This window comes from Wolffia australiana, chromosome 9, assembly GCF_029677425.1.
Source record: "Wolffia australiana isolate 7733 chromosome 9, ASM2967742v1".
In the NCBI taxonomy this organism is placed as follows: Eukaryota; Viridiplantae; Streptophyta; class Magnoliopsida; order Alismatales; family Araceae; genus Wolffia; species Wolffia australiana.
In genome coordinates this window covers 9147204-9174338 of record NC_135843.1, presented here as the reverse complement: position 1 = coordinate 9174338, position 27135 = coordinate 9147204, and the positions used below count along the sequence as shown (strand labels likewise).

Here is a 27135-nt window from a genome sequence, read left to right as displayed (position 1 = left end):
GTGACTTAGGGTATGGTTTATCGTCAAACCCTAATCCTTCATTCAGTTAGTACTAATGCATAACGGGGATCATCGGAGAACGCCTTCTCCAATATCTTCTCTACCCTGACCATGGATTTTTCTGCATCATCTTCCTCAAGTCAATCTCCTCTTATACTGAGGGCGGATGATCTCATCTTGACCACTCAATCATCTCCATAGGCTTCTCAATACATCTGATCTATAACTTATTTGAATCCCATGATTAGAGGCTCGTAAGTCATAGTCAAAACGTAGTCGTCCACTCACGAGATGTCCTTGGTGTCTCAGGTCAGTGGATCACTTATACAACCGTGACTTGAATCAACCTGATTGACGTTTAGATATAATACCATTCAGGGATTCGTACGAATCAATTCAGTAAACTCTTTCTCCAAAGAGCACCCACTATCTGTCCTTAGTGTCGCCACACTAATAGCTACAAGATCAGCTATACTTATCATATAAGTAGGATCAGCTAGTGCTATTCTATCTGGATAATTCGATGATCGTCTCAACTATCCATCGAATAGGAATATTTATAATACAAGTTTAAATACTAGTGATCACTGTATTATGATCTCATCATAATTTACTAATTCATTGCACGTGCTCGTGGACTTCATTATAAACATCATTCGGAATAATAATAACCCAAGTAGTTTATTCAATGAACTTAAATAAACATGGTAGTGTGATTGGCTTGACAGCTACATAATATCCATCAAGTTTCACAATTCTTGCCTTTAGTTGGCCCAATTCTTAAGGAGGTTTGAAAGGGCTTCTTGAGTGGGCTTCATGTGTATTGGGCATGTTCTTATTATCTATGAGATGGGTTGGGTTTCTCCTTTCCTCTCATTGGTATCCCAAATTCACTACATTTACCTAAGTACTTTTTTCAAATAAAACTCCATGAAGATATGAGAAATCCACTTGACTCTAAGGAGTCAACTAGGGTTAGTCATTTTAGCTTTAAAAATAGAGTTTGGGAAAATAAATCATAAAATTCTCATTTTAGCTTTAAATGTAGAATAATGCTAGTGAAAATCTAAAAATATGTTATAAAAAAATATTTTGATTTTCAAGGATCAAGAACTATTCACCGCAAGAAGATGAAGAATAATCAATTAACACTTCAAAACACTTGCATCAACCAAGTTTAGCAACCTGGATCCTAGAGAGCCTCATTGTACTGGCTGGCCATCTGCTAGAGCACACACTGAATGAGGAGAGAGAGAGAGAGAGAGAGTAAAATACTATTTATCATGATTACTATATTCTATTAATCTCTTTCTTTGACATCTTCACCTTTTCTCATTATTTCAGTGATTCTTCACTCGAGTTTTATGCTCCTCTTTTGGAAGGGTCATGGCCCATACCCCTATGGTTTTTCCTTGGAAGGCCAGAACAAAAATAGGTACATTTGGGCTGATAATACACAGAATTATCTTTTACATGCCATGGAGTGCTCCAGCCCATTAGTAATCTTCCCATTAATTCCTTTAAATTTCTACATGCATGGAACTCGAAACATTGATAGAAGTCAAGTAGGGTTAATGAAAAACATCTGTAATATCCATAAAATGGTATTCTTATGAAGATCAGAGGTATTCAAATAATTTAGTTAATAACGTAAAAGATTTATGATTGAGGTGTCAAAAATCATATTAAATTTATAGAATTACAAGCACAACTTTCATGTTACTAGTTATTATTTGTATATTCTAGACTTCTTCTGCACTATGGTGAAGGCTGCTTGACATTCCACATTTGTTAAAGTAGCTTAGAAGCACACCTACTTTGACAAATGTGTAATGTCAAACAGCCTTCACCATAGTACAAAAGAAGTCTAGAGTATACAAATGATGACAGGTAACATGAAAACAATGTTTATAATTCTACACATTTTAATATGATTTAGTGGGTTCTACTTCAAGTTGGGTGACTTTAGTTTGGGCCGCGTCTACCCATCTTCCAGGGCCCCCAATTAAACCCATGGAATTCTCCATTTCTCCTCTGAAATTCCCCAACCACAAAAAAAAAGCCAGCATCGGAGTCTCTCCCCAGGCAAAATCTCCCTTACAAGAGAGAGAAGATAATGTTAGGAGCAACCATATCACAAACCACCCACACAGAATCCTCCACGTGTCCGGCTGAGACCCTCCTTCCAGAACCGCCGGCAATGATATCTGCGAGAACGGGTTATCATCAACCAGAGCAAGAAGAAGAAGAAGAGGGACGACCCAAGCAGAGGAGAGAAGCAAGAGAAGCGAGAGAAGATGGCAACTTCCATGATCTCTTCTCTCTCCCTGAAGCCTTCTCCCATGGCCGCCAGGTCGCCTGCCAAGGGCCTTCCTTCTCTGGCGAGGCCTTCCTCCGCCCTCACAGTCCAGGCCAGCGGCGGAAAGAAGATCAAGACCGACACCCCCTTCGGTAATTACGTTATCTTTACTGTTTTCCTCCTCCATGCACTGATCTAAGGCCTGTTCATGACCTTCACTTTGAATTTTTCTACGTTTTTCCTCAGGAACCGGAGGTGGGATGAAGTTGAAGGACGGGCTCGACGCGTCCGGACGTAAGATGAAGGTATGAATATACTCCAGTATATAAAATTATCTTAAAAAGTAGACACTTTTCTTGAAGAACGTTACGGTATTATCTAAAACATGAAGCCTTGCTTGATGTATCGTTTTACGTGAGAAAAGAGTGAGTATCCGCCGTTTGATTATCGGAATCTCGGCAGGGTAAGGGCGTTTACCAGTTTGTCGACAAGTACGGCGCCAACGTCGATGGATACAGGTTTGATAGTATTCTTCGACTGTTCTATCGTTTCGTCTAGAAACGGTTGAAAAAACGATAATTTTGCATGCAGCCCGATCTACACTCCGGATGAGTGGTCTCCTTCTGGCGACGTCTACGTCGGAGGTGAGTTTTTGAATTTGTTCTTGAGTAATAATTCTGGGAAAGTTGTTGAATTTTTGGGAGTTTGGGGGATCAGGAAAGACGGGGCTTTTGATCTGGGCGGTGACGCTGGCGGGGCTGCTCGCCGGAGGCGCTCTTCTTGTGTACAACACCAGCGCTTTGGTTCAGTAGGAGCGGACCATGACTGGGATCTTTCGTATTATCATCTTACCATGACTGGGCTACATGGGTTTTATTTGTCGAGGTGCAAGAACGCGCTTTTCTTCCATTTGTTGTTGTATGATACTAAGAAGTCTTTCGTGTGTACAAGATTGTGCGAGACATGACCTGTTGAGTGATACGCTTCGGAGGTGCTCTCTTTTGTTCATTGCGGGTCACAGAAAACCAGTTCTACGAGGAATTGAGGATGATGTTTATACATAGATAGATAGAGAGAGAGAGAGAGATGAGAGAGCAGTTTTGCTAGGAATTGAGCCTCAAAGGAAAAGAGAGAGAGAGGGGAAATCAGGAGCAATCCGGTGATAAAAAGAGCCAGATATACCAGGAGTGATAAGCTTCAAAGGTGCTCTCCTTTGTTTATTAAGAGTCACATAAAACCAGTTCTACTAGGAATTAAGTCTGATATTTATCTGTAGAGAGAGAAAGAGTGAGAGATGAGATAGCAGTTCTGCTAGGAATTGACCCTCGCAGGAAGAGAGAGGAAATCAGGAGCAATCGGGTAATAAAGAGAGAGAGGGGCCAGTTCTACAAGGAGTTATAAGCTTCAAAGGTGCTCTCCTTTGTTTATTAAGAGTCACATAAAACCAGTTCTACTAGGAATTAAGTCTGATATTTATCTGTAGAGAGAGAAAGAGTGCGAGATGAGATAGCAGTTCTGCTAGGAATTGACCCTTGCAGGAAGAGAGAGGAAATCAGGAGCAATAGGGTAATAAAGAGAGAGAGGGGCCAGTTTTACAAGGAGTTATAAGCTTCAAAGGTGCTCTCCTTTGTTTATTAAGTGTCACATAAAACCAATTCTACTAGGAATTGAGTCTGATATTTATCTGTAGAGAGAGAAAGAGTGAGAGATGAGATAGCAGTTCTGCTAGGAATTGACCCTCGCAGGAAGAGAGAGGAAATCAGGAGCAATCGGGTAATAAAGAGAGAGAGGGGCCAGTTCTACAAGGAGTTATAAGCTTCGAAACCAGTTCTAATCGGAATTAAAGCTGATATTTATATGTAGAGAGCGAGGAAGAGATGAGATTGCAGTTCTGCTAGAAATTGAGCTTCACAGGAAGAGAGACAGATAGAGATGAGAGGGAGGAAATCAGAAGCAATCAGGTGATAAAGAGAGAGAGGGGTCAGATCTACAATGAGTAATAAGATTCTAAGGTGCTCTCCTTTGTTTATTGGGGGTCTAAAAAGACAGTTTTACAAGGAATTAAGGCTGACGTTTATATATATATATATATATATAGAGAGAGAGAGAGAGAGAGAGAGAGAGAGATGAGAGTGCAGTTTTGCTAGGAACTGAGCCTCATAGAAAGAGAGAGAGAGCAAGTTGAGAGAGGAAATCAGGTCATAAGGAGAAAGAGGGGCCAGTTCTACAAGACGCGATAAGTTTCTTAGATGGTCTCGTTTGTTCATTGAGGGTCACATTAACCAGTTCTAATAGAAATTAAAGCTGGTATTTTATGTGCATAGAGAGAGAGAGAGAGATGAGAGAGCAGTTCTGCTAGGAATTCAACCTCATAGAAAGAGAGAGAGAGAGAGAGAGTTGAAAGAGAGGGAGTAGATCGTAAAACAAGATATCCCAGCAGTCGCCCATGTGGATTGATTACTTGAATTCAAGAAATTTCAAGAGTAGTAATTTTCCAAGAAAAACACTAGAAGATTCAAGAGTTAGAGAGAGAGATCAATTGTAGTTTTCTATGAGAAGAGATCAGCAAGGAGAGGGAAGGAATATGAGGTAGTAGCCTTGTCCCTCTTTGGTAGCCAGAGGATCTCTTCACATGTGGCCTGAGGAGATAGATGTGATGTCTCTTTCTGCTTCTTTCTTGCCAAATCCTCACCATTGAATACTAAACGTTAATAAATGTAAATTTGTTAAATACCAAAAATAATAATAATAAAAATAATACCAAAAATTACATCATGTACAAGATTGCAAACACATAAGTAGAATTTCGTTAAAGCAAAATTAATTTAAAGTGGCAAATTAATTTATTCAGCGGCACCACTTCTTGTTTGTTGTTCAGCTGTCCTCGCAACCTGTACAAAATCGCCATTCCTGTAGAAAACCTGCATCTTACATTTGTGTTTGTAGCATCCTTGTAGTCTCTGATGCCCAACCAAGTCAAGTCTAGGTTTGGGAAACATTAAATAAATAAAATAAATATTGATCCAGAAGAAGGGCAGAGAGAAAATTCAGCCAGGCGAAGAAAAAAATTCCTGGTGTTTCAAAAATGCGTTTCATGTTAAAAGAGGCTTAGGAGGTAAACATCACATAGTAGAAGTTGTAGACTTTAATCATGATTTTCTGATTACTTTGGTAGAAATAACTCCAATCCTTGATATCTCATGTTGACTCGAAGTCGACTCTTGTATATTTAGAAGTTATAGAAACGTAAATTACTTGTAAGTACTTGATATCTCATGAAGTCGAAGAACGATGTCTACCTGGTCTATCCCAAATCTTTCTGGAAACTGAGTATATTGATGACATAATAACATTATTACTTTTATTCCATATAATTCCATATTAACATAGTAATTAGATTGCGGTATCATCCTCAGCATGAATACATTTAACTGATTTCTTCCAAAAAGATTTGATACTCGATACAAATTTGGTATTAACATCCCATTACTTTCTATTATTCATTCCTCCAATCTAACTGAAGTCATAGATAGAAGACTTGAATCCTAAAATGTAGAATTGGACTCTGATTTTGTAATTCATAACTTCAACGGGTGGACGTTTCCTGACAACTCTGAAACTTATGTGACAATTACGAAGTATTTATGTCTATGAACTTCTGAAACAAACCGTATAAAAAAAATTTCACGATTTCGGTAAAATTATTAATCACTTCTCAATCTGTCCAGAGTTGTTCACTTTATTTGGCAAGTAGTTGGTGTTAACAAAAAGATGGCATTCCATACGTTGCTTTCATCAAGATTAAACAATAATTCAGGCATTATAAGTCAGTCAGACTTACCCTACTCAAATGGGGTGATAGTTCGAGAATGCTACACAAAAAATCATTAATCAAAACTCCATTTACATCAAAATCAGTACACTGAATAGTTAGAACATACATTCAAATGAATACGAATATAGACTGAAATCGATAAAAAAGACAACTCGAAACTCAAATACTATTAATAGTCTAACAATAGCTATGGGTTGAAGCGTAGAGGATCGATATAATTAAGAATAATATCAGTGTACCATTCTCTGCTCAGAATAAAATTGTCGTTCTCATCGATTGAAATCTCTGAAGTCCGACGTGCGTTGAATTGTCGAGATTTCGTCACAGCAGGGACATACGTACACAAAAACATCAAGGATACGGTTGCTAACGTACATTAATTTACTACCGATTAAAGTTCTGCCCAGAACAAGACTAAAGATATTCTCATTGATTAGAAATCTCTGAAGTCCGATGTGCGTTGTGGATGTCAAATATCATCATAACAGAAAGAATGGACTGCCGACAAGAATAACTATTGGTAAGACTTAAGATTAAGTACATATCAACCGATAATGAAAAAACGTAAAAGATGACACGATCCGAGGATAAAATCGGAGAACAGTGATGCCGAAATAACAAACACAATTCTCCGACTCAAATTCGCGATCCGAGAGAACCCTCGGTTACTGTATCACGCACCAATCGCCAATAAGTAGAGCCTAGAAATTCACCAGCTCTCATAAAACATTGCTCTTCATAAACTTAGAGAAGCGGTCAGTATAGCGTATATCTCCCAATGTGGGAAGCCGATCATTGAGCTGCATCGGCAGGAAATTTGGTACCAAGAAACGAAGCGGATTAGGGTTAAACCAGAAAAAAAAAGAGTAAAAGCGGATGACAATCAAATGCAGAAGAAATCATCAGCAGCAGCAAGCAATTGATACATCGGAAGAAAAGAATTCACGGATACTGAAATAAATTTAGAGGAGAAACGAAGATCAAATCAACCAGGATTGAGCACGAATGTCCAGAAGAAGCCCTTCTCTACATCACCTCGTTAGGGTTTAGAATGCTCACGGGAGTTTATATAGGTCTTGACTGTGAAGAAGCGAGGAGAGAGACTAGCCGTCTATGACGAGACGCGTCATCCGTCACGTGGACGGGTGACTGCATTTGTGTACGGATGCGGACGGGACGAGAAACGAAGTTGCTAATTTTCCACTTTATTAATTTTTTTCGAGTACTAGAATAACTAAAGTGACAGCGGCCAGAACATTTTTCTCGTTTAAAATCATAGTAAATGTTATTTATATGTATGAGTTCATAAATTGTGGAAAATTGACATCATATCTGTGTAAATATTTGATTAATTTAGCTATTAATTTTCCTACTTGTGGGAGATACTCCCCATTTCAGGCCCATACACTCAAGTTTTGAACCAGACCAGTTTTGACCAGTACCTCAACAATCTCACAATCAACATCAAACCCTACATATTAGAAACTAAATCTCCCACCGTTCAGCCTTGTTATAATTCAATTAGATCATTTCTCAACGTAATTGGATCAGATCTGATCTGATTGAATACCTGCTTCGATCAAGAAAATAGCTGATCATGGAAAGATCAGATCATAAATCATCATTGGCACGTCCGTGGAGTCATTGGGTTAGATGAAACAACCCAATCATTAGGGATCAACATGGATTCAACCTGTCTGATCGACTTTGTTACCAAAATTATATTTGTAAAATGGCAATAGTGATGTGTTCTACATGCTTAGATTTGGATGACGATTTCAAAACAATCCACACTAGAAGACTTTATGGAAATCGTATGGCATCGATAAAACCATTGAACGAAATCGTAGGTCACAGTCAAAGTACAATTGTTCGTCCACAATACGTTTGTGGTGTCTCAGGTATAAGGACCGCTTACACGACCGTGATGTGAATTGACATGATTGACAGTTTGGCATAATACCATTCAGGGATTCGCAAGGATCAATTTAGTGAACTCTTTTCACTAAAGAGGACCCGCTATCTATCCTTCGTGTAGCTACACTAATGGCTAAAGGACCGACCATACTCATCATATGAATGAGGCTAGATAGTGCTATTCTATCCATATCCTTCAAATAGGAATATTTAGAACACATGCTTAAAAACTAGTAATCTCATCATAATTTACAAAGTCCGAACATGTATTCATGGAATTCATAATAAGTTCCACTTGTACTATAATGAATATGTTCTATCAATGAAAATGGAATGAGATATGGAATGTGTGAGCTTGTAGTCCACATATACTTCCATCAAATAGAACCCTTTCCACAAAGCCCAAAGGGCTTCTAACTCAAAAAAAGTGTTTCTTGAGGCATCCCTCAATGGCGAGTGGTGGCACGCTACGACATGCGGTACTACCTGAAGGGAATAAGCAAAATGGTACATTGTTCCCATTACTAGTCGTTTATTTCTTCTTCCACCCTCATATTTCTCTGTTTTTTGCGTTATATTTTTACATAGATCGTCAGGTCTTCCTAACCATTTGTACATTGGGATATTGTCACAAATTGTACTTGTTGCCATATCTTCCATTTTGTTTGTGTTTTCTTTCTTCATATTCTTATTTAATATGTTACTATATGTATAATTAAGGTAGAGTTTATTGTTGTTAACATCAATAAGTTTCTGGTCTATGATCATAAATGAGAGCATACTATGGTATGTGATTCACCTCTGTTTGATGTATATTTTAATCAGTGCAACTAATTTTCGTGTGTGTTAGAAAGTGAGATTTCGAAGGTCCATTGAGGGCTGTATAAGTGTCTTGAGTCCTCCGAGAAGGTCAATAGATTAGAGGAGAATCTTTTCTGTATCATTAAGTTTTCTTGATTATGGTTGAATGAACAGATCTAGCCTTAGTCTATTATCGTACTTATCCACCAGCAATAACTATTATGGAAGTATTGGTTTATTATTAAAAATGATATATTAATAAAACTCAAATCAAAGACAACATACTCTAACCTTAAAACTGAGTTCATTACAATATTGTGACATAAATCAACCTGATTGATAGTTAGATATAAATCAACCTGATTTATGATTATCAGACATGCACGAAAAGATAGAAAACCAACCAGCCATTCTATAAGGCAGCTAGCCAGCAAGGTGCCAGATTCACAACACACTCTTTATATAAGCCTTGTGCCATGTGAACATACATTTTAATTATTTAATCTCAACAATGTAAGGATTGAAGTGTAATGTGTTACTTTGTTTCACTTAATAAATGATATATATGGGGAAGGATCAAGATGCGTAGGCATATGTAATGGCACCGCCCAATCCCAAAGGCTTACTTATGTTCTTGCTCAAATAGTGGGTATCATAGTCAAGATCGTGTTTGATTTTTCATTAACGGGTTAATCTCAAAAATTGAATGTCTTCTTATGGAGAACTTATTGGATTCTCCCATGGCTGAAAGAGAGGGATTCATGCATCAAAGTAAATAAGAATCAAATTAGACTTTTGAAATAAAATCGAAAGCTTTTGGTGATGAATCACTTACTGATGAGTCAATTTTGCTACAATTTTGTTCCTTGGACAAGCCTTATCAAATTACATGAGTGTACATCATCTAGACATACCAAAGGCTATCTTCATTGATGTACTCATTGCCATTGTTATTTGAGATAATCAATAAAAAATATAAACGTTGACTCCCAAAAGAAATCAACTATTTAGTGATGAGCAATGCTGGTCTTGACAGAGAATGGAAATTAGGGATATAACACTATTTCAATGGTGGTTCAATAAGGGTGAGAGGAGATACATATAATTATGAGGCAGTGAAATGAGGGAAATTGTTAGGTGAAAAGGTGATGACGACTATTAAATGAGAATAAGAATATTGTTAATAGGAGGAAGTGAATGAAAATGAGATGTTAGATCAAAAGGAGGCTTGTGCTGGTTCTTAATGAGAACAAGGATTAAGAAGATCACACATGAAAGTAAGACATACCTTGATCCATCTTGTTTTGATTGATAGAATTAGATAGTCTCGAGGGAGGCATTTTGGATCAGCACAATATGACTTCCTCAAGTCTCTATGAGTAATGGGATGCTGAGTATAAAATTCAAAATCCTTTTGTTACCCAAAGACCTGGTCCATATTACTCAAAAGAGGTGATAACCATATTTTGAATATCTTAATTAATGCTATCATTGTAATTATTTTAGACTTAGCACTGCACACTAAATAATCATACATATCATTAAAAATGTATTATTCCCATCAGTAAAATTAATGAATCAAATTAATTGGGTTTCTTTAATTGATAGTTTAATAATATGCCATTATACACATATAGATAATTGTCTATTTATTAAGAAATTAATCCAACACAAGGGTGAGAAATAATTTGTAAATTAGGCTTTAAGATATAGAGGACTACATGTGCATGTCTGAGATGAAGATGATGGAATGGGAAGTGATGATGACAGCGGAATGCAATAAGGAGAATGAATAGTATGGTTCTACCCTAAAAGATATGACAGTGATGAATCAATGTAGGAAAATATACTTTGTCACAGGTCATATATTTAAGTACAATCTAAGTGAATCAATGTTCAACTAATTTGTTTACAAGATTATCTCTCTTTCTTCTAGATCCAATTGTTGTAATATATATATATCTACCGTTCTTTAGTGGTCCACTCTGGGTCCACATTCTCTTCTCTCTACAATACCCTATATAAGTGTTGTATGGGGACGCCTTGTCATATTATTGAAACCCTATTTTCTACATCGCAGCTCTCTGATTCTATCACCCTTTCTCTCTCTCAAACTCTATATGGTATCACAGCATCGAGATTGACTTTCCATTCGGCAATTTTCTTGAAGGCGTGTCCTCTTCCACCGACGACGACACCCTCTTTCACCTGCGGCGGTGTCCTCTGTCATCGGCAGTGGCATCCGCTTTCACCAGCAATTTTCTTGAAGGCGACGTCCTCCTTCATCGGCAGTGGTGTCTTCTTCCCATGCACCTTATTTTGACGCCAGCGATCCTTCTTCCTGTCCTATCTTAGCGGTCCTTTTTTGACCGGTCCTTCTTGCTGTCTTCTCTCCCGGCGGCAGTGCCTTTGTTCATATTGGTGTCTTCTTTGCGGCAGTGTCGATTCTCCAGGCTGTAGTACTATTTTCGATTCTTCAACATTTTTTTCTCATGGAGGACGAAGGGGAATCTTCCGTTTAAACCCCCGTAAGGCACTCTATCATGACAGCCCTTATGCGTCTGGCATATATGTTTGACGGAATAAATTATAGTTCGTGGTTGATTGCATTTCTTGAATTCTTGAATGCTCACCGACTTCAACATCACCAGACGGATCCTCAGCCGAACGAGTCAGATCCAACTTATTCTGAATGAAGTGACCTTGAATCAGTGGTATGTACTTGGCTGTGTCAAAGTGTCGACAGTAAGATTATGCAACCGATCAGTCGAGCTCGTCCAGCTCGTGCTCTATAGCAGCAACTAGCGATGATGTACGCCAACAAGAGTAATGTCGGTAAGACCGTTCATCTATATGAGGATCTATTTGCATGCAAGCTGGGTTCTCGCTCCCTTTAGGACTATTATGGCACGATGGAGTCTATCATTACCGATATAGTAGTGTATCAGCCTCCGTCTACTGATCACGACATATTGGCTTGATACCGAGATGAGCTTCGGGCTGGCGCATTCCTGAGTGGGCTGAAGCCCGAGATTGCCCATATGATACGTGGACAAGTTCTTGGTGGTTCTCGGGTGATGCCTATCGAGGAGATTTTTTCTGCAACACTCTAAGTTCATGACATCATGCCTACCTTGTCGCATACACTTTCGGCTGACATTTCTGCTCTCGCTGCATCTAGTGGATCTAGAGGTTACCCGAAACCCTTGGGCAAGGGGTCTACCTCCGGAAAACCATGGAATGCGTTCCCCTCGTCCAAGTATTGTGGGAAGTCAACACATCAATCTGAGAAGTGCTGGAAGGAATTTGGAAAACCCCCATGGGTACTCGCTGCCTATGGGGGAAAATCCTTTCGGTCGCATCGAGCACCTCAGTTCCTTCCATGATGTCCATTATGGCCAATGCCACCTCATCTGCTGCGGGCTACAAAATCTGGGTCTCTCATGTAGAGCTTGCATATATCTAGGCTTCCCATGCATCTGCTATGCACACTCTGTCGGGTGCATCAGCTAGTATGGTCTCTCTCGCCACCAGTCCAGCTTCCTATGCCGGAGGAAGCTCCTCCACTCCAGGTATGTCCGCCCTCTCAGCTTCTAATGCAATTTGGATAATTGACTCAAGAGCTTCGTCTCATAAGACGGGTACCTCCTCCATCTTAAAACCCTATTCCTCTAAAACCACACACCCTAAAGTCTACATTGCTGATGGTCGTTCGTGTCATGTAAAGGGATTAGGAACCACTCAGGCTACAGCTTCTTTGGCCCTCCACAATATCCTTTATGTTCCTCGTTTTCCCACAAACCTGCTTTCCATCAGTGCTATTACCAAAGCCCTCAATTGTGGTGTTTTCTTCTATCCTTATCACTGCATCTTCCAGGACCTTCATACAGGGCAGAGGATTGGACTGGGCCATGAGAATGGATGGGGAATCTATGAGCTCATGCCTACTTTGCCATCAGCTAGACTGCTTGCCTTGTTTTTGCTTTCTACATTCCAATGTTCTTCCCTAATTTCCTTTTTATGGCATTGTCGTTTGGGACATCCAAGTTTTGCAAAACTCAAAGAAGCCTTACCATGGATTATTGTATGTTATTTCAAATGCAAATCATGTGAATTAGGGAAACATCATTAATCATCATATCCTGCACGCACCGACATACCTTCCTCTCAACCTTTTGATCTGGTGCACTGCGATTTATGGGGTCCTACACAGCATACCTCACCTTCCGTGGGAAGATACTATATTGTCTTCGTGGATGACTACACTAGATGCAGCTGGACGTACATTCTTCGAAGTCAAAAACAAGTCCTAGCCACGGTTCAACAATTTTTGATGGAAATCATTACACAATACGACAACACCCCTAAGGTACTTCGTACGGATAATGCCCTAGAATTTGTACAACATTCTATGGAGATCTTTTGTGCAGACAAAGGAATTATCCATCAGACGTCTTGCTCCTACGCCTACCAATAGAATGGAGTGGCTAAGCGGAAAGATCAACATCTCTTGGATATGATGCATACCATGTTGGTTGCTATGCATGTTCCCATGTACCTATGGTCTAATGCGGTCTTTACTGCCACATTCTTGGCAAATCGCCTTCCATCTGCTGCCCTAAGCGAGGTTATTCCTATTCAATGGCTTCATCCCAATGCAGAGACTTTCTCCTTACCTCCTCGAGTCTTTTGCTGCACTGCATTTGTCCAAGATTACAACCCAGGGTTATCCAAACTCACTCCGTGTGCTCTCAAGGGTGTCTTTGTTGGTTACTCCAAGACTCAGAAAGGTTATCAGGTCTACCTTCCATGTGCACGTCGCTACATCACGTCTGTTGATGTCACTTTCCATGAGGATGTTCCATATTTCACATCATCACCCCCTAGTTCCCTCACCAATCTCTATAACCCCTTTTGATGTTGGAGGCACCCTTCTCACTCCGCTTTTCTCAACGCCCATTTCTGATTCTGCTTCTGCTTCCTCTTTCTCCACCATCCTAGTCGCCTTTTCATCTGGTCATGACTCTCCGGTGCCTGTGCCTGAGCCTGTCATCCCTACATCTCATCCTTCACCTGTTGAACCATCCGTTGACCCTCCTTCTCCACCTGCCTTGGTTTCTGATGACCATGTCTCTCCACATTTGAACCTTGATCTTCCTATTGCCTTTCAAAAAGGCACACATCAATGTACTCAACATCCTATTAGCCATCATGTTTCTTCTACTCTTCTCTCTCGGCCCTATCGCACCTTCACCCTCTCCATCATTACTGAATCAATTCCCAAATTGTATTTTGAAGCTTTGCAAGTAGCGGAGTGGAAGGCAGCTATGGATGCAGAGTATGCTGCATTTCTTCAAACAGATAGATGGCAATTGGTGCCTCGTCCGTTTGACACTAATGTTGTCTCCTGCAAGTGGGTGTACTACCTCTAAGTACAATCCTGATGGTACTATTGCCCGGTACAAGGTGCGTCTCGTTGCTCGCGGTTTTTCACAAGCCTATGGTCTCGATTATACTGAGACGTTCTCTCTAGTGGCCCATCATAGCTCCATTCGGGTCCTCTTTTTAGTGGCACTCAATAATGCATGGACTCTTCATCACCTTGATGTCTCCAACGCCTTCCTTTATGGAGACTTGGCTGAACAGGTCTATATGGAGCAACCTCTAGGGTATGTTGCTCAGGGCGAGTCTTTTATGGTATGTCTCTTGAACAAAGCAATCTATGGCTTGAAGCAAAGTCCTTGTGCCTGGTTTCACAAGTTCTTCAAGTTGTTGTTTGCTTATGGCTTCATCTTCGCTATCTCAGGTCTCACCTTTATGTGCAAGCGAACTCCTATGGGGTGCATTGTGCAAGTTGTTTATATTGATGATATTATTATCACTGGTAGCGACGAGGCCGGGATTGCTGCCACCAAGGCTGATCTCCGCCAGCATTTTGTGACACACGATCGCTCCCCACCACAGTACTTCCTTGGTCTTGAAATTGCTTATTGCCATGACGACATGGTTTTATGCCAGCAGAAGTATGCTTTAGATCTCCTAGAAGAAACGAGTATGCTCGGATGTAAACCTGTAGCTTCTCCTATGGAAGAAAATGTTGAGGATAAGGCAACAACGTTGTTGGTGGACCCAGGCCATTATCGTCGTCTAGTTGGCAAACTCCTCTATCTGACTGTGACATGTCCTGACATTGCATATGCAGTGAGTGTATTGAGTCAGTTTATGCAAGCTCCTCATGTAGTGCATCTTGACGATGTATATCGTGTTCTTGCCTACATCAAGCGAGCTACCGAGAAAGGACTATTGTACCAGAGGCATGGTCATATGCATGTTGAGGATTATTCTAATGTAGGATACGCGGGCGATAAGGAGGATCACAAGTCTCATGGTGGCTATGTCACTTATGTTGGGGGCAATCTGGTCACATGGAGATCACAAAAATAATCTATGATTTCCCATTCTACTACCGAGTAAGAATATAGGGCCATGGCAGACACGACATCGGAACTGCTCTGGTTGAGATCTCTTCTCACTGAACTCGATTTTTTGCCTCCCTTGCCAATGAAGATGTATTGTGATAACGAAGCCGCCACCTTCATCGCTAGTAACGACACTTTTCACATGAGAACTAAGCATATCAAATTTGATTGCCACTTCATTTGACAGTATGTCATAGATGGTACTATCTGCACTCCTCATGTTACTTTTGCACATCAACTCGCAGATATCCATACAAAGGCACTGGCGGGAACATCGTATGAAACTATTGGAGTAAAGCTGGGCATGTTTGACCTCCACGCTCCAGCTTGAGGGGGAGTGTTGGAATATCTCTCTCTCTCTACCGTTCTTTAGTGGGTCCACACTGGGACTACATTATCATCTCTCTATGATACCCCACATAAGTGTTGTATGGGGACGTCTTGTCATATTATTGAAACCCTATTTTCTACATCGCCGTTCTCTAATTCTATCGGTCTCTCTTGAACTCTACAACTTTGTCACATGTCATATATTTAACTACAATCTAAGTGAATCAATGTTCAACTAATTTGTTTACAAGATGGGGCTTTATTTCTAGATAAAATTGTATGGATGGATAGAGGAGAGCAAGACCAAGCTGCCCTTAAAACTTCAGCCTGATCAGCATTCTGGGTCCTTAGATGTCAAGCATTAAAGTTAGACGAACCATGGCCATTGTTTTTTTCTAAATGTTTCTCTCTCATTGACATTGTCGCTACCATCACATCGTGCATAGACTTTATTCCTTATCATCCTCAGAACTCTGTCAATCATTGGTTCAAATTTATCTTTTTGTCTTTGGTTCATGGCTCACAAAGCGACATGCGTCCATACATAGAAAAGACACACAAATGAAAACAGTTAAGTAATAATACCCGTGAGACGTGGCATCTGCATGCCATTTTATGTTCTCAAAGGAAAAAATTCCATTTGCCCAATGCAAAGAAAGAAGATGAACGCATGATTGTTTTTTAATACACACGACACGGCAATGCATTTCGACGCAGCACGTTAGTGGCATCCTTTTTATTCAATCACATGTTACGTGTATGTACTACGTGTAGCCATCACAAATTTGACTTTTCAAAATCTAAAGAAACTTTTTATTCTATCTTTTCTCACCCTTTTCATCACATTTCTTAAAAAATTAATCAGTCCCTTTTTTCAATTCATCTGCACCCTCCCTAAAAATAAAAAATACTCTAGCGTACGTCCATAATTAGATAATTTGTGATCCCATAATGTCATCTTCACAATGATTGGAAACACAAATCATTATGAAAGTTGGTGATTGGTTGTCATTTGATCAAATCAAAGGGCAACATATGGCATGGTTGTGATTAAACAAAAATAATCCTTTAGTTATTCATGTAACATAAAATACAAGTCCAATAATATAAAGTATATTTTCGGACTATAACATAAACAATGATGAAATCCATGTCAGAAAAATGTTTAAAAATTACATTTGGACTCCAAGAACTATTTTTTCCCCGTGGTTATAAAAATCCTTTAAAATAACTGAAAACACCCAAAATTTTATATCATTCTAAAAAAAGTTATTTGATTTTAGGCCCGATAATCATAAATATCATGCAATTTTTAGAAACAAAATAATGTATCTTATTTGCATATTTTCATTAGAATAATCATAAATGCATGATATCAATGGTTCAAATGATGTACTGCATTTTATAATGAACTTCCAAATTTTCATAATTTTGTGGTATTTTAACATAATTTTCTGGAATTATATTCATTAATAAATTAATCTTACAATTCATTAAATGTTTACTTCAACTTATTTATGCATTATGAAGGGTTTATTATAGTTTCTAAATGATATTATGATTCTTTTGATTTTTCTAATATTTTATGGAATTTTCCAAACTTGAAGTCATAAATAAAATATTGCTATATGTTAGAAGATATAATAGCATTTTTTTTCTTATCCTCGAAGTGTGTGCCACAATGCTAGTCTGTGATGCATATCCTATGGGATAGGAAAGCAGATGGCTCAGGTTGCAGTAAATCCAAACTATGATATCTAACGATCCAATAGGATTTTCAGGCTGAAATTTTGAGTATAGTTCCATACATTCCTCCCTGTCCATCCACCATCTTGGATATATAAATAGGACCCCCCATCCCCGTAAAAAAAGGACCCTGAGATTTCGTTTCTGATTATGATTAACATAGCGATTTGCTCATTCAAAATCTCGTTTAGATCCATTATGTACTCCGATAGCGAAGGATTGAAGGGGTAATATTCAAATCAATACACATGAAGCAAAAAACCACTTGGCTTGTTGGGCTTGTGAGGATAAGGTTTGTGTGATCTTCATCATTTTCTAACTCATGTCTTCATTCTTTTCCTAGATTATCATCATTGATAGCCTCGGGTTTCTACTATCACGCACATGCCTCCAACTCTGTCATTTGTTGGCATGTATCCGCCTCCATCTTCATTGCACTTGCAATGGTAAAATTGTCATCACTCGCTCCCTTTGCTGCTCATTAGCATGTACCCTGCTCCATCTCTGTCGCAATCTTCGATAATATTTCATTCATCCACTCCAACCCACTCATGCAATTATCAGCAACCATCACCCTACACTCCCTAAGTGAAATCTATGGTATTTTAATTAGAATTAATTATTAATTTCAGTGAAATATTTTAATATATTTCCTAAATTATTTTCTAAAATTAAATTACATTTCGTTAATGTGATTAATATTTTATGAATTTTTTCTACCATTATTTTGATTTATTTTTTCACTGAACTATATTTAAATAGTAAAAAAAATTAAAAATAAAATTACTTATTCAAGTCTTGGTCCTCGTGGATTCAACCTATACTCACCCTGTGTTCATAAGGAAACATTTGAAGATTCTTGTATTGTCTTCCTTGAGTTGTCATATCTTTTATCAAGGACAAACGATCCCATCTTGGCCACATAAATACCTTTGTAGATTTATTCCAAGATATGAACTAAGTATTTTTTAAATCCAGTTATTATGTGATTATATGCCATATTTAAACGACAAGTGTACATCGATAATATGTATTTAGTCTCAAATATAAGGGCCACTGACAAAACAGTTACATGAATTGATAGGGTTGTTAGAAAGTTATAAAATCATCTGGGGCTAATATGGGTCAGTTGATTTTACTCTTTCTAAAAAAAGCAACCATTATTTTTCACAGTGCCTCCAAAAATGATGACGGATAAATTATTTTCATCATACGAGCAAGAGTAATAAGCATTATTCTATCCAAAGTTTTGAATGTCCTTATTGAATATAGGATGGATATGAATTTTAAGGATGTGTGTATAAAAATAAGCATTCATCATAATACGATCTCATTATAATTCACTTTTTCACTCCAAATATCATTGGACTTAATTAAAAGCATCACACCAGCATACATATGAATATGACTTGTATTTTATGAATTCAAACGAGACATGGATGTGTGATTACTCATATGAAATATAACTCCATTGAAACTATTATGGACAGTTGCCAACCAGAGACCAATGATGGAAACAATGTACAATCCTTGAAGTGTTTGCTCAATTTAATAATCATTTACTATTACGTTCAAATGTATTTGATAAGTTGGACCCAATAATATGTGATTATCATCAACATCTCCTATAGCAACAGAGGATGATTTGAATGATCATAAGTAAATTAAGTTAGTGAGCCCACAACTCATTGTGTAGTGGCACATAAAATGCCTTTAGGAAATTACTGATCAACTAGTCTAAGTGGACCTTGTTGTCTTTCTCATGTTATCAGTTGTGAAGCTCGAAGACTTTCCTTGATGACACATTATATCAAATTGACTGTTCACATGCACCACCCCCTAAAATGACATTGCTTTGACTAATAGTGGCCACATTAGGGAAGTGATCTGTTTCATGTGAAATTCCAAGAGATTGAGAACTCTTGCGTAATGTGAGAAATATTCAGTGCGCTCCATGACAACAGTTCAACCTTGATTCTCTAATTTTACATTTTACATGTGGGTGGTAACTCAAGAAAAGAGGGAGCAGTAATCAACCTTTATCCCTTATTTACTATGTATCGGGTGAGACAAGGGTCCAATACTATAAAAAAGGCTCTAAAATTGAACATAGTATTGGTTTTAACGTGGCTAATTTTTTTTGCACAAGTATAAAATATGGAGTCCAAGTGTATAGGATAAAATGAGAAAGACAAACTATACTATATAAAGCGCACTGCTATGTAGCAGTATACGACCAAAACTTAACAGAGAGATTATCACAGAACGAGAAAGTTTCTAAAGGCATGATAATTTCCGAAGCAAAGACACTAAATAAAAAAAAGGGCCCAACTAAAAATCTTCCTGTTAAGAAAGGACGATGGACCATAGTTCTGGAAAAAAATCCAGAAAAGTAGTTTTGAATGATTTTCCCCAAGTAAGAAAAACTCAACAACATGCAAATAAAAAACAAATAAGTATGAGCGTCATGGAAATATTGCTACTAACTTTCCACAATTATGGTCTCCCAATATCGGTTCCAGTGTATGATTGCACCTCCCTGAGATATATGAATCACATGCATGCAAAGTACACACTCTTAAGCTACAGATTCTCGGAGGATATCCATTATAATTCTATGCAAAATCATGAATATACACATAAATCACATGATATTAAATAAAACATCTGTACAAACACGTACAATATTACAAGAGATTAACAAAGTACACACTCTTAAGTAAATTTCCCATTCTTCTTTTTTACTCGTTGTATTTTGCCTTAATATTCGTTACATTCGAATGAACAAATGCCAATTCGAACTGATCTGTTCAAATCTTTCGATCGAATAGACCCTTTGTTCGTGTTAGATCAAAAGTTTCGAATGAACAATTTGGTTCGTTCATGTTCGATCGGCCATTTGTTTGAACTGTTCAAACAAGTTAAAACAAATGGCCGTCGGCCGCTAGCGACGCCAGCGACCGCCAGCGACTTTCACTCTGGCGGCTGCTGGACGTTGCTTGCAGTTGTCGGCGAACTGAACACTAAATTCAGATTCGAACATTCGATTCGATTCGAATAACGTGTTCGAATAACGTGTTCGAATCGGATCAAATTTGAATATTAGATCTGAACAACCATCTTGTTCGAACAATCCAATCCGAACCCAATGCGCAGATCGGGTTCGGATCGGATCTGAACTGGACAGATCGGTGTTCTGATTCGATCGTTCGAATGCTCGATCTGATTGAACATTCGAATGATCTGTCCGAATCTCGGATCCCTAGAGAGGGGTAGAGAGAGAAGAGAGAGAGAGGAGAGGGGAGAGAGAGAGGAGAGAGAGAGAGGAGAGGAGAGGAGAGGAGAGGAGAGGAGAGGAGAGGAGAGGAGAGGAGAGGAGAGGAGAGAGAGAGAGAAGAGAGAGAAGAGAGAGAAGAGAGAGAAGAGAGAGAAGAGAGAGAAGAGAGAGAAGAGAGAGAAGAGAGAGAAGAGAGAGAGGTAGAGACTCTCTACTAGAGAGAGGGGTAGACATAGGAGAGGAGAGAGGGAAGAGGAGAGAGAGAGAGAGGAGAGGAGAGAGAGAAGAGAGAGGTAGAGACTCTCTACTAGAGAGAGGGGTAGAGATAGGAGAGGAGAGAGAGAAAACCCGTTTACAATGCATTTTTGCTCTACGAATTACGGAACTAAGCCTTTGACATTGAAATTTGTCAAATTCGATTTCCAGTTGAAAAAAAATTCCGTTGCCGGGACTTGAACCCGGGTCTCTCGGGTGAGAGCCGAGTATCCTAACCAACTAGACTACAACGGATTGTTGATGGAACGTCGAAATAAAATTATATATTAATATCTTTGTCTGCCCTAACTTCCCCTATAAATGAGTTTTTGCAGCCTTCGCAATCGATAATTGAGCGGCGGAATCCTCTTCTTCCTTTCCTTTCTCATCGTTCGAAATTGCATAAATTTCCATTGCAGGTGCAAATGATGAGTGCTATTAGCGGATTTCAGTGAGTCTCCTCGGAGTCAATGAGCTGAATCATGTTGTTACACACACTGATGCCTGCAATCAATCAATCTATTTTCAGTTCGTGTTCTTTTAAATCCATTAGTTTTTTGCCGACTGAAATTCTTCGTTCCCATGTTGTTTGTATGATTTCTTACGTGTAGGTTGCATTTCAGTTCTTAATCTTGTTTGCTTGTATCAACTGTGGAAATTTTTTCGGAAGCGATAAAGAGGATGCGATGAGGATTACGTATTGGTGTGAGCAGAGGCTTTGTGCTTCAGTGAGCTCTTTTTCACCTTCAAAACGACTTCTTCTTCCACTGAGTCTCCTTTCGTTCGCTTTCATGAACATTCCATTAAATTCCATTACCTGTTCCCCCAAACCGTATCTTTGATTTATCACCATCCGATATTCACGAGGCTCGACATAATTTATTTACTGTTATACGTTCAACAATTGTGTTTCAGAATTCCAAATCAATTTCCTGTGCTAACATTTTACCTCGCATTGGCGACCCAATGAACTTGTTTAAGATTATTTATGTTTGGAATATCTTATTGTTGAATTCTTGCAGAGATTTAAATACGAGTTTCACATATTTAAATCTCGGTGTGGGACTTTATTTCGTGTATTGAGGAGGTGGGATTGCAAGTGGATCGCCGATTAGCAATGAATATGACAATTTGGTGAGAGCACGACTAAGGTCAGTTACATTTTAAATAAGTTAATATCAGTCTGTTGCTACGGACGAGGCGAGTATCTATACAATAAAATCCATAAATAATACCCGTGATTCGAGTCAGGGAACTATTGATATATTTTTTCATTCTAAGAATGCAATTTTAAAAATCTTTCAAACGTTATTCTAGAGAGAGTTAAGAACTAGAACTTGTGCGGCATGAATTCTGAGTCTGAGGCACATAGAAAAACACAAGTGCCAAATTTAAATTGAGTCTTGAAGAGTGTTTTTTCAATCTATTGAAATAAAGGACAATTCTTCGGAGATCTTGGATTGGTTACTGTAGGATTGCAAAAGAGCTCTGTAAGAATGATTAATAATAGAAGGTTGATGGACTTAACGATCAAGGAAACAAAGTTGCCCAGCTGTTGAGAATGATCTCGACAATAATTTAGCAAGTTAAAATCATCTTTTACCAGTGCTTCAGGGTCAATTATCAGAAAAAGAGAATCATGAATTCTTTATTCACTTCTACAAATCATGTGACCACAAAATCTGAAACGCTTGATTCTTATACCTGTTGTCCTGGCTCTTGGAAAGTTTAAACAACGGATAGGAACATTAAATATCAGGTTATAATCCATTGGGATGTGTTAGTATGTTTAATACATTTCTAATCTGTTTATTAAACTCATTTTTATTCACGAATAAACAAAATCACCTCATTAACTGTATGCTTTGATGATGGTGAATCATTCTTTGCAACAAATGGAGTCCAACTAGAGGATTGGTCTCGCGAAAATCTTTCAAGCTGTACTGTCTTTCGCAGATGTGATAAGTTGCATAGATAAAGGATGAATTTAAAGCGAAGAATGAGCTTGATCTGAGATACATACATGATAATTACAAATAACATGATAATTTAAAAGTAATTTCATATATTTTATGTTTTGATTTTCATTAGAGTGATTATAAAAGCAGGTTAGTAAGGCTTAAAATGTTATGCTACATTTTTAGAGTCATTTTACTAATTTTCTTTTTTTATGGTATTTTAAAAATAAATTTATGACATAAATTTCATAATTAAATATTTTTGTAACCCATAAAATTTATATTTAGTTTCTCTGGTGGTTTTTTATAATTTAAAATGAAATTCTGTTTTGCTAATTTTTGGTATCTTTATGGAGTTGTCTGTCATTAAATTAATGAAGAATGTAATTTTATAAGTCAATATTTATGTATATAAAGATATAATATTAGTATGAAGTTTTTATTACAATTTTAGAATGATAGTCTCATTTTTTCTGGATGTTTGATTGTTTATGGTATTTTATGAGATTAAAATCATAAATATTTATTTTTATAGGTTTGAAATAATATACTTCATTATATTTAAATACCTTAAAAGAGTTTCTTAACTTCTTCTGGTCTTCCAAAATTTTTATACGATGCAGGCTTCACCATATGGATCGAGAAGGAGAGAGAAAACCATATTCTAGCTACCCTTGGTTCATTCCACAAATTGTAAAAAACTACCATTTCAGCTCATTCATAGTGATACATGATGCCTGAACTCACATTCCCTTGTTTTAGCTGATGCATATACATTCTATATATGGATATTCCTACTTGAATATAACTTGGCGTTTCAAATATTTCCCCTTATTTTATAAATTGGTTCTTCAACATTTTAATCCTAAGATAAGGTTTTATGAACCAATAATGCAAAGTATTATTGCAATAAAAATGGATTAATTTTAAAAAACAGTGGGTATCATACATGAGAATCATGTATCTATTCGATGAAAGAAAGATATGTCACATTATTGAAAAAAAAGATATCTACTTAATCAACATCACTGTTCCAAAGCATATTTGGAGACAAGCTGTGTTAATAGGTTACCATAGAAATGACAATTATGAGTGCAATTATAAATAAAATGAGTTTTTTTTCTGATGTGAATATGACCACTAATATCAAACCTAATAAATTTGGATGCATATTTTTTTGTAAGCCTAATGATTGACTGTACAAGTTGGAATAAAAAAACTATTAAACACATATTTATTGGATATTATAACACTAATACAAGGTATAGCTGTTTTTCTACGAAACCAAGAAATTTTTTTCCCTCTGAGTATGTTAATTGAATGATAATATCATGTATTATTTTAGTGCTAGCACTGCTACAGAAAGTCATGCTGTGCCAATAACTTTGGGGATACAGAATGAATGTGGAGATATTCCAAATTTAGACAGAGTACGTAACCCAAATTATTTCTAATGGAAGTATTTGCCCCCTTCTGTCATCTCAAACAGAAGACACATATAATTTTTGTTATCAGATAAGGAAATCTGAGGTCCCAAAAAAATTCTTCAAGAAGATTTTGTGATAGAAAATAAGATTGAAAGATTGAACCTTCCTATAGACCTGAGAAAAACAAAAAATGGTATACAAAAAAATGCGTCACCAAGTTAGGTGAAGTATTTGACCTATTAATGTGCCTTACTGGCAGATGAAATATGCTTCACCAAGTTAGGTGAAGAAAGGTTCATAAAACTGTGAGAGACGCAATACAATATCAAAGGGGGGGGGAATAAGCTGTGGATAATGAATTAGACGGATTAGCAATTTTAGGTTGTAAATGGGTATTTACTATTGAATATAAGTCAAATGGGTAGATTGAAAGGTTTAAAGCTACATCAGTAGTTACACACATCAATTGTATAAATATCTCGAAACCTTTTCTCCAAAAGCAAAGATGATTTATATGAGAATAATTATTTTATATGGAGAACTAGGGGGAGCAATTTATTTGGATATGCCATCTGGTTATAATCAAGAATGTAGTGATAAAGTTTAGAAATGTCACAAGAAAATGATTTTTTGAAATAATCAACGAGAGCTTGGTTTGAAAAACTTGCACCAATTCAACTAAAAGCAGGGTAAGAATGACCACACACTATTTTTTAAACTCAATAAGATGATGATAGTTATGATTGCATAATTTATGTAGATTACATAATTGTAACCGTTGATAATAAGGAAGATAGAAAAACCTTTGGCTATCGATTGTCTCTTGAAGTACGTAGGACTTTTGAAATGTTTTCTTGTTATAGAAGTCTCATATATTTCTCCGGTTTATTTTCATCTCAACATAATTATACACGATCTACTTGGAGAGAAAAAATATTGACAACATGATAAATGAGTCTATAATTCCATGCATTTTATATCACTCTAAGAATTTAAAAGTTAAATTTATCACGTTATTACTTATATTATCTGAATAGTTTCTGAATTTAATCATTAATATCAGTTTTTTTTATATTTTGGGTATTTTAAACTAACCTTGATTGACTTCCAGAGTAGTACTTTTTATTACTGATGATATTTTCAAGTCCTATGTGTGCTGAAATTTATGGAAATTCAATTGGATAAGTATAGGTGGGCTAGAGAATCCCATGTGATTTTATATTTATTTCTTTGAGCTCTTGGGCCAAATTGGAGCAATTTAAGTTTTTGGCTTCAAAGGACCAGTTAAAGAGGTGTAGGCCACATCCTGAATCCCTCCATAATTTACTCCAAATTTCACTTTAATGAAGATACAAATTTTTAATGGGAAAAAGGTAGGAATGATAAGGAGAGAAAATTGGGGCAAAAAGGCATTTTTCATCACTTCTTTGCACATCCTTTTCTTGTATAAAAATATGCCTTATCTTTGAAATATAAAGAGATAAAAGTTTAGGAAGAGGCCTTGGGGAATTAAGTCATGCTTATTAACACTCTAGGAACCTAGATCTAAAGTTTCATCATTACCCCCATCCATTTCCCCTACTTTTCCTTCATTTACATTGCTTTCTCTTTCTATATGCCAATCTTCTACCATTTTCTCACTAAAATCCAAAATTTTCTCACTCTAGACCTTAAATACTAGTTTATTTTCTTCACCTAAAATTTCATTAAAAAAGTCATTCTTCTATCCTCGCAAATTTGCATTCCATTTCATCTCTGTTCAATTTCTCTTCAAATCCTGTTCAAATGTTACTCTATTTTAGGGTACCCGTCCTGTTTTGTTATCTGAACCTAGCCAAATTTTGTTAATTCTGGGTTTCTCAGGTGGATCCCTTTGATCCAGGGCCCACTCCTGAACCTTAACCATACGTCATTTAATTTTTAGCATTAAAAAGAAAGTAAAAATTATAAAAATATATTAAAATCACATTCATTATATCTAGTTGTTTTAGCCTTAAAATAAATTCTAAAAAAAACTCTAATAATTTAATATATCATTTCAAATAATTTATATTTTAATTTAATTATAAAAAAATATTTAAAATCAATATATACATATTTCCTTTCTAAAATTAAATAAGCTTATGATAAATTATATAAAATACATTTTCTAACCTTTATGATAGAACATAAATTCTGTAAAAATCTCAAAAAATATCCTTAAAATAGATTTTCAAATATCAGATTATTTGCTTCATTTAATATACTAGAAAGTTTTTGAAATTGAATTACTACCTCCATGTGGATTGACCCCTTACCCTATATTATTTATTGAGTATCAAGTGGAAAGTCATTGTTAATGGTTATGTCTAAATTTAAACAAATGCCTAAAGATCCTACATTTTCAATTATCAATTATCATGACTGCTAACCATCTGAAGCACTGATAGATTCAAATAAAAATTAAATATGAAAGGTGTTGAGGAGGCGCACCAAGGAGTATATTATTGTCTCATTGATAAACTGATTCATTTGTCTCATACAAGGCCAAATATATATTTGATGATGCTACATATTTATGGCAATTGATGAACAAGTGTAGAGGCTGAACTGAGAGGTATGACAGCAGGGCAACTGAAATAAAATGTAAAAATATATTTTAATGTATTGAATATGACTCTGTAGGGTCCAATTAATCTATTTATTTACATTAAATAAACAAGAAATATGTTTCAACACCAAAATGATAGATCATATTAATATTGATTAACAAATTAAAAATTAAATTAGAGGCTGGATTCATTTTCGCCCCCTACATTAGAGATGAAGAGG

General features: G+C 37.0%; 1 protein-coding gene, 1 long non-coding RNA gene and 5 other non-coding genes across 8 annotated transcripts; 3 read left to right on the top strand and 4 right to left on the bottom strand.

The window, feature by feature from the left end:
• The first annotated feature begins 2224 nt into the window (after positions 1-2224).
• PSBR (photosystem II subunit R) lies at positions 2225-3249 on the top strand. Its single transcript, XM_078581255.1, has 5 exons — positions 2225-2451; positions 2546-2604; positions 2762-2817; positions 2891-2943; positions 3017-3249. The coding sequence occupies exons 1-5, from the start codon at positions 2298-2300 to the stop codon at positions 3109-3111; spliced, it is 417 nt and encodes a 138-aa protein (XP_078437381.1). The 5' UTR covers positions 2225-2297; the 3' UTR covers positions 3112-3249.
• Positions 3250-6376: 3127 nt separating this feature from the next.
• On the bottom strand, positions 6377-6467 carry LOC144708133 (small nucleolar RNA R64/Z200 family). The gene has a single exon (XR_013582673.1). It is a non-coding gene; the product is annotated as a small nucleolar RNA R64/Z200 family (small nucleolar RNA).
• Positions 6468-6530: 63 nt separating this feature from the next.
• On the bottom strand, positions 6531-6625 carry LOC144708134 (small nucleolar RNA R64/Z200 family). Its single transcript, XR_013582674.1, has one exon. It is a non-coding gene; the product is annotated as a small nucleolar RNA R64/Z200 family (small nucleolar RNA).
• A 223-nt stretch (positions 6626-6848) lies between these two features.
• LOC144708132 (small nucleolar RNA U54) lies at positions 6849-6936 on the bottom strand. Its single transcript, XR_013582672.1, has one exon. It is a non-coding gene; the product is annotated as a small nucleolar RNA U54 (small nucleolar RNA).
• Positions 6937-21121: 14185 nt separating this feature from the next.
• On the bottom strand, positions 21122-21194 carry TRNAE-CUC (transfer RNA glutamic acid (anticodon CUC)). The gene has a single exon. It is a non-coding gene; the product is annotated as a tRNA-Glu (tRNA).
• Positions 21195-21298: 104 nt separating this feature from the next.
• Positions 21299-23643, top strand: LOC144707936 (uncharacterized). 2 transcript variants are annotated; one of them, XR_013582594.1, is made up of 3 exons: positions 21299-21667; positions 21962-22090; positions 23521-23643. It is a non-coding gene; the product is annotated as an uncharacterized LOC144707936 (long non-coding RNA). The 2 variants fall into 2 exon arrangements; XR_013582595.1 differs by lacking the exon at positions 21962-22090.
• Positions 21359-21445, top strand: LOC144708135 (small nucleolar RNA R11/Z151). The gene has a single exon (XR_013582675.1). It is a non-coding gene; the product is annotated as a small nucleolar RNA R11/Z151 (small nucleolar RNA).
• Positions 23644-27135: the final 3492 nt, after the last annotated feature.